At 60.0% G+C, this 7,622-nt stretch overlaps 1 protein-coding gene across 1 annotated transcript; it reads left to right on the top strand.

Moving 5' to 3' along the window:
* Nucleotides 1-2,216: 2,216 nt before the first annotated feature.
* Nucleotides 2,217-5,628, top strand: NKX2-1 (NK2 homeobox 1). Its single transcript, XM_008150455.2, has 4 exons — nucleotides 2,217-2,300; nucleotides 2,676-2,816; nucleotides 3,572-3,957; nucleotides 4,883-5,628. Exons 1-4 carry the CDS (start codon nucleotides 2,266-2,268, stop codon nucleotides 5,626-5,628), a joined length of 1,308 nt encoding a protein of 435 aa, XP_008148677.2. The 5' UTR covers nucleotides 2,217-2,265.
* Nucleotides 5,629-7,622: the final 1,994 nt, after the last annotated feature.

Below are 7,622 nucleotides of genomic sequence, written 5' to 3'. Positions count from 1 at the left end.
TCAAGGTCTTGGACAAGCTCAGAGACAGATGGCAGCCTTTCCCCCATAAGACACCTTATTTGGGGGGCTTATTCTTGGCAGTGCAGCACGCCTGGGAAAGAGTGCAGAGCGGTGTGTGTGAGCGTGTGTGTGTGTGTGTGTGTGTGTGTGTGTGTGAGAGAGAGAGAGAGAGAGAGAGAGAGAGAGAGAGAGAGAGAGAGAAGGGATTGGGTAGGAGAGGCGCTGCAAAGGCCCAGGCCAGTCTAAAGAAGGCGGGTGCCCGTACGCCCTGGGGTGGGACAGGGATGGGATTCGAGACAGGGGGGGAGGCTGTCACACATCCTGGTTTGGGGGTGGGGGGAAGGGTGGAGCAGGATCGGTAGCCCGCCCACCCCACTCCTTGCAGCTTTGGCTCCAGTTCAGTAGCCCAGACACAACTCCTGCTGCGTGGCTCTGGGTCCTGGTCCCCTCAGCCAGCCGGGGGTGGGGGTGTAAATGGGGAGCTGCGGCCACCTGAGAGCTGGTGCCTGATGCGGAGCTGTAGATCAGCTGAGGGATGAAGGCCCAGAAGGCGCGGCTCAGGGTCTGTGGAAGATACATCCAGTTCCTCCCTTCGCTCAGATTCAGGGTCTTAAGGGCAGAGGGAGGTATTAATGATAACAACACAGGAATCTCCAGCGCTGACTCTGAGCTTAGAGATTTCCAAAGCACTTACTGGCGTATGCGCCCAATCTTATTTTCACATCACAAAACACCTGTGAAGAATCGCCTCTGTTTCTAAATTGCGGAGAAATGTTCAACATTCTGCACTCGGTGTTCCTTACGCTTACCAATAATATGACACAATGGAGAGGGAGAAAGAAAATAAAACACCGGATGACTGGGAAACGCACCCCGCCTGACATTAAGACCTCCCTGGAGAGGCAAGCCTGGGCTGGGGTCCCGCCTGCAGGTAAGATCGGTGTTCAGTTTCGTCCGCGCTGACCATTCACTTGAGCCCAGTGTCCTCTTCCCTCCTTGCTCCCTAGGCTTAGCCATGACATTGACCAAAGCACAGTTGATGTGGCCTGAGTCCTTCCTGAGAGCAACCCCCTCCCCCCTAAGCCCCTTGGAAGGAAGGGCAAGGTGCGGGCTTGGCATTTGTCTTCGAAGCACCATCCGCAAGCCCCTCTCTGCGCGCCCATACACAGGGCTGCTTGCTCCGAAGCCACGAAAGAGGCCACGAAAGAGGCCGCACAGAAATGTGGGCCAACACCGGGGTGCCCTGAGCTGTCTTTTGCTCAGTGAGGGACGTAGGTGGCAAGGAGAGCAAATGTTAGTATCGAAGTTGGCTTTGTACTGAGGGAGTACAGAGCAGTCCTCAAGGAGAGGATTGAAATAAAAAGCCAGTAAGAAAACAACTTTCCTACTACAATTGCTATTAATGGAAAAGGTGCTGAATTAGATCGTTCAAAGTGCCTGTTCATCACTGGGAGTTCCTTCTCCACAAGGAGGGGAAATAAATTTTGAAAACAAAAACCAAATTCGAGAAGCCTCCTTAACCGCCCCCGCAGTGTCTTGGAGGCCCCAGCCCTCCCAGCCCCAAGGCCGGAGAGGAAGCTAAAGCAGCCCCAAAAGAACACAACACAACACAACAAAACATTTAAAATCCACGGGCAAACATCAGAGCGGGTCTCAGGTATTGCACCGCGCAGAGCTACGCTGCTCTGTGGTCCGTGGGCCAGAGGCTGGGGCCTGGGTAGGAGTGGGAGGCAGACGCCGGGACTGGCTGGGGATCGCAGCCCGCAGCTCCTCCTCTCCAGGCGCCCAAGGACCCTCAAGGCGCCCGGCTCACACTTGAAGCCTTGGGAGCGCGCAGACAGGAAACCCACTTCCTCCTAAGCAGTTTCTTGCTCGCCGGATGAGAGGCGTCCAATTGAAGCAGAGTGATCCTCATCTACTAATATCCAGCGTGGCCACAAAGCGGCTGGCCATTGACGCTGCCACTTTACACAAAGATATTTGGTTATTCCCGAGGAAGCAAGTGCACTTTTGCATGGCTGAGGCCCGGGAGGAGGACAGCCTCAGCCCAGCCTCCCGCCCGGGGGCCGCTCGGGGCCTCGGGCCTCGCCCCCTCCAGGCCAGCTGGGCCCGCGGGGGTTCAGGCTCCGCTCACCCGGGGCGCTCCCTGCCCACACCCTCCCTGAAGCTTCAGAGGGGAGGTCCGCGTGAGCCCGGGCCCGGGTGCTGGGGCTGGGATGTCCTTGGAAAGTCAGCCCCGGCCCCAGCACCCCGCGCCTGCAGGCCATGGGCGAGGGTCGGGGACACCAGGTTGGTCTGAGGTGGGGCAATTTAAGGGGCGGCCCCTAGCGTTACCCCCCGCCCCGCTGCCTCCCGGCTCCGCCGACCAGTGACGTGCTGGCCTTGGCCAGGGGGTGGAGGTGGGGAAAGGGAACCGCGGGTGGGGTGGGGTGGGTGTGGGGGTGGCGGGGGGCGGCGGGGGGCGGGCTGGTCTGCGGAGAAGCCCCTGAGCCGGAGGGAGGGACGCGGGGATCTGGGCCACCTCCCGCAGGCAGCCGTCCCCCTGCTCAGCGCCCCCTCCGCCCGCAGGGAATCTCTCCTGGGTAGAGAACAAGGGGGCGGGGAGCAGAGGTGTCCCTCCGGCACGGGCAGAAGAAGACAGACTGACAGACACGCAGCCCACAGTGCGGCTCCAGGGTTCGCCCCGACTCGCACGCTCCTTGGCTGGCGATTGGGGCTCTGCGCCGCGACGCCCGCCCGATGTGGCCCGGAGGCTGTGGGAAGGCGCGGGGCTGGGAGGCCGCGGCGGGAGGGAGGAGCAGCCCCTGCAGGCTCAGGTGAAACCCCCGACTCAGCCCTCGGCCCCCTCCCTCTAGACACCTGCCTCCGCCCCGGGGAGCCCCGACCCGGTCCACCGGCGCGGTTCACTTGGTGACTCCGAAAGTTGGTTGCAAAGCAGCAGTCGCCCTCCAGCCTCCCCGCCATCCCTCCTCCTCGGCTACTCCGTACCCCACCTCTGGCCCTTCCCTCTCTCGGTTCCCCTCCTCCTTCCCCCTCCCCCGCACCCCCCTCCCTCCATCCCCCGCACGACGCCCGCCCGCACCCCACAAAATCGGGGGACAGGGGGGTGGGGGAGGGGGGGAAGAAATGCTTCGGGTCGAGTGTCTGTCTCTGTCCCCCCCCCCTCCCTCCCGTCTTTCTCCCTCTTTGAAACCTAAACATCCTGACAAGTGAAACTTAAAGGTGTTTACCTTGTCATCAGCATGTAAGCTAATTATCCGGGGCCAGATGTAGGCTTCCATTGTCTTGCTGCCTTCGCGCTTACGCCCCGCCTCTGGTCGCTGCCTAAAACCTGGCGCCGGGCTAAAACAAACGCGAGGCGGCCCCCGAGCCGCCACTCCAGCCAATTAAGGCGGACTCGGTCCGCTCGGTTACGTGTACATCCAACAAGATCGGCGTTAAGGTAACACCAGAATATTTGGCAGAGGGAGAAGAGAGAGAGAAAAAAAAAAAAAAAAAAGGCAGGGAGTCTTCGCCTTCCCCCTCTCCCCTTTTTTTTTTTTTTTCTTCCTCCTCTTCCTTCCTCCTCCAGCCGCCGCCGAATCATGTCGATGAGTCCAAAGCACACGACTCCGTTCTCAGTGTCTGACATCTTGAGTCCCCTGGAGGAAAGCTACAAGAAAGCGGGCATGGAGGGCGGCGGCCTGGGCGCCCCGCTGGCGGCGTACCGGCCGGGCCAGGCGGCGCCCCCGGCCGCGGCCATGCAGCAGCACGCGGTGGGGCACCACGGGGCCGTCACGGCCGCCTACCACATGACGGCGGCGGGGGTGCCCCAGCTGTCGCACTCCGCCGTGGGGGGCTACTGCAACGGCAACCTGGGCAACATGAGCGAGCTGCCGCCCTACCAGGACACCATGCGCAACGCCGCCTCGGGCCCCGGATGGTACGGCGCCAACCCGGACCCGCGCTTCCCCGCCAGTAAGTGAGGCCGCCCCGCGGCGGGGGGCCGCGTGCTGACCGCGGGAGGAGCGGGGAGAGCCGCCGGGAGGGCGCGGCGCCTTGCCGGCTGCGCGCCGGGCACCGGGGTGGGCGGCCCGGGCAGCGGCGCCAGGGAGTCGGGCGCGGGAGCCGGGGGTCCTTCCCCTGGCGGGGCTGAGGGTCCGAGACGCTTGGTAGCGGGACTTTCGGGCGGGCGCCGGCATTCGGCGTCTCCCAGACGAGGCCAACCAGCAGCTCTGCTCCGCGCTGGAGACCTCGGAGTGCCCGCGGAGGAGCCCCCTAACGTAGGCAGTGGGAGCAAGCGGGGTGCCTAGAGGTGCGGCCTGTCCGGGCGGGAAGCTTCCCGTGTCCCCGGGACGCGCTCCGGCGCCCGGCGGCCGCTCCCCAGTCTAACCCGGCGGGAGGGCGCGCGGCTCCGGAGCGGGACCTAAAGGGTCCCAGCCGGGGCCGGCCCTGGGGCTGACCGGAGGGAGCGGCCAAGACGCAGAGCGTCGGGGGGCTCTGGCTTTCTGAATACCTCCGTCTCCTAAACTCCCCAAGTTGGGGTCTTGCCGTCGAGCCCCACCTCCTGGCCTGGGCCCACTTCGCCGCGCCGCCGGGGGGCCCCGTTCACCCCGCGACTCCGGCCACGGTTGGGTACGAAAGGAGCACCTGTGTTTTTTTGGGGGGTGCAGTACGGAGACTGCGGGAGGTAACCGGGGTGGAGGCGGGAACTCTCCAGCCCACCCCTCGACGGCACGGCCAGGGCAGGCGCTGGCGATCCCCGCTGCTGCGGGGCCTCTCGGGGCGCAGGCGGCCGAGGTGAGGAGGGCGCCGTCGGGGCTGGGCCGGCCACGGGCCCGGATGGGCGAGGTGGCCCGGCCCGGCCTGGCCCCGGCCGACGCTGTGCGTTTGTCGCTTACAGTCTCCCGCTTCATGGGCCCGGCGAGCGGCATGAACATGAGCGGCATGGGCGGCCTGGGCTCGCTGGGGGACGTGAGCAAGAACATGGCCCCGCTGCCGAGCGCCCCGCGCCGGAAGCGCCGGGTGCTCTTCTCGCAGGCGCAAGTGTACGAGCTGGAGCGGCGCTTCAAGCAGCAGAAATACCTGTCGGCGCCGGAGCGCGAGCACCTGGCCAGCATGATCCACCTGACACCCACGCAGGTCAAGATCTGGTTCCAGAACCACCGCTACAAGATGAAGCGCCAGGCCAAGGACAAGGCGGCGCAGCAGCAGCTGCAGCAGGACAGCGGCGGCGGCGGCGGCGGGGGCGCCGGGTGCCCGCAGCAGCAGCAGCAGCAAGCGCAGCAGCAGTCGCCGCGCCGCGTGGCGGTGCCGGTCCTGGTGAAAGACGGCAAACCCTGCCAGGCGGGCGCCCCGGCGACGGGCGCCGTCGGCCTGCAGGGCCACGCGCAGCAGCAGGCGCAGCAGCAGGCGCAGGCCGCTCAGGCGGCGGCGGCGGCGATCTCGGTGGGCAGCGGCGGCCCCGGCCTGGGTGCGCACCCGGGCCACCAGCCGGGCAGCGCGGGCCAGTCTCCGGACCTGGCGCACCACGCCACCAGCCCCGCGGCGCTGCAGGGCCAGGTCTCCAGCCTGTCCCACCTGAACTCCTCGGGCTCGGACTATGGCACCATGTCCTGCTCCACCTTGCTATACGGTCGGACCTGGTGAGAGGACTCCAGGCTGCGCCTAGCCCAGCACACAGCCTCACTGCTTCCCCTCCTGCCGCCATACACACCAAGTACCCGCCTCTCCCAGCCTAGCGCTTCGGCTTTTCTAAAGAACCTGTCCGGTTTAGACGAAGGGAAAAATCACAAAGACCAAACTGCTGGATGTCTTTTCTCCTCTCTCTCTCTCTCTCTCTCTCTCTCTCTCTCTCTCTCTCTGGATTTTTTTTTTAAAAAAGAAAATAAAAATCACCAAGGGAATCCAATTCTTTAAGGAACCTTTACACCGAGAAGGACATGACAAGAACAACTTTCCAGGTGTCTTTTAGGTGATTCCAGTGGTTTCCCACGCTCGGGCATCGTTTGGAGAGGCCTCTATGCTGACATGGCTCTGGACTCTAAAGATCACAAACTCCACTCTGGGTACGGCCGTGCCAGCATAGTGGACTCGCTTGTAAATACCGAGATGTCTTTGAAGGGGAGATGGGGGCTGAGGAGAGGACGGACACTTCCAGCGAACCCACTTGTCGCTGACACAAAGGAAATGCCCCCCTCCCGCAACCTTCCGCTGCGGGCCCTGGCTAAAACTGTTTCATGTTTGATGTGAACCTGTAGCTGTAAAATGCTGTCAAAAGTTGGACTAAATGCCTAGTTTTTAGTACTATGTACATTTTGTTGTAAAAAACAAAACAAAACAAAACAAAACAGCCCCGGTCCCACCCCCAGCCCATCATATTTTTTATGGGCACTGACAAATCTGTGTATATTATTTGGCAGTTTGGTATTTGAAGCGTCAGTCTTTTTCTGTTGTAACTTATGTAGATACCTGGCTTAAATATAGTTCCTAAGAAGCTTCTAATAAATTATACAAATTAAAAAGGTTCCTTTTCTGATTAAAAACCCACCTTTTGTTTGGTTTTGATTTGGCTTTAAATGGCATTTTTGGTTGGAGGGGGCGGTCATCATTGGCCTGAATGGCTTTGAGTTGTTCAGGGTCTCAGAGGCTCCTGAACCAGCTAAGGAGTCCTGGCCTTCTGCCTCAGAATTGAGTAGAACCAAAACTTGAACAGTCCTGAGACTTGGCAATAAAGAGGAGAAAAGCTAAACGACTTCCTTCAGGAGGGAAAAGGAGGAAGGAAGAGAGCTAGACCAAAGGACTCGTTTTCAGAACCAGGCTTCTGTTTTTTTGAAAGTATCTACTATGGTCTTACACAGCTAAGCCAATTACCCTGAATGAGCAATTATTATTACTGAACCGGTTGCCTCTGTAGATTTCAGCATCAATCATTTTATTTCTGATTCGCAGCCTAGTCTCCTTGGAATTAGAGTTTGGTGGGAGATAGTTCTCAAAAGTGGAAAAGTCTGTTACCGGTTCTGTTTCTACTCTGAAATGGCTATCCCCATCGCAGGTTGGTCGCAGATTCTTGCTTTTCCAGGCCTCTCGGGCCTCGGGAGGTGCCCTGGCCTTGGGAGGTGTCCAACTGGGCTGCTGACCTGGGGACACCCTCCTCCCCTGGGTTTTCGGCTCTTTGTTCTACTGGTTTCTAGTTCTGGGCTCCTATATCTTATTTTTCACTATTTCCGATTCTCTACCTCTCCCTGACCAACCTACCCCCAGCAAAAAAAAAAAATAAAATAAAAAAAATAAAATAAAATCTTTAATGTTTCCTCCATCCTCTTATTTCCTGGTTTCTTTGGTGCCCCGATGTGGCTATTGGGGAACTCTTAGGGCTACCTGGGGAGGAGAGGAGAAAGTGGTGGTTCTGTGTAGAGAGAAATCATAGTACCAGGATGGGATGCTCCTTCCTCATCAAACTCTGATAAACCTGCAAGGAAACCTGGTGAGTGGGCTGCCTACAGATGCCCCTCCCAGCATTTTTTCCTAGGCCTAAAAGTGTTTGATTGTGGGGGATTGATTTATATTTATCATGTACTCACTTCTTGTCTAGAATTTCAACTTTTCCCTTCTTGCTCTCCCTCCCTCTTAATTTCTCCCTC

Source organism: Eptesicus fuscus, chromosome 5 (genome assembly GCF_027574615.1).
Source record: "Eptesicus fuscus isolate TK198812 chromosome 5, DD_ASM_mEF_20220401, whole genome shotgun sequence".
NCBI classification, from domain to species: domain Eukaryota; kingdom Metazoa; phylum Chordata; class Mammalia; order Chiroptera; family Vespertilionidae; genus Eptesicus; species Eptesicus fuscus.
Note: the sequence above shows the minus strand (reverse complement) of the source record. Positions and strands in the feature narration are given on the sequence as shown.

Coding starts and splice junctions, on each gene's coding strand:
- NKX2-1 (XM_008150455.2), top strand. CDS start 2,266: ATGGGCGAGGGTCGGGGACACCAGGTTGGTCTGAG. Junction 2,301..2,675: donor GGACACCAGGTTGGTCTGAG/GTGGGGCAATTT, acceptor GTGCGGCTCCAG/GGTTCGCCCCGACTCGCACG. Junction 3,958..4,882: donor GGACCCGCGCTTCCCCGCCA/GTAAGTGAGGCC, acceptor TGTCGCTTACAG/TCTCCCGCTTCATGGGCCCG.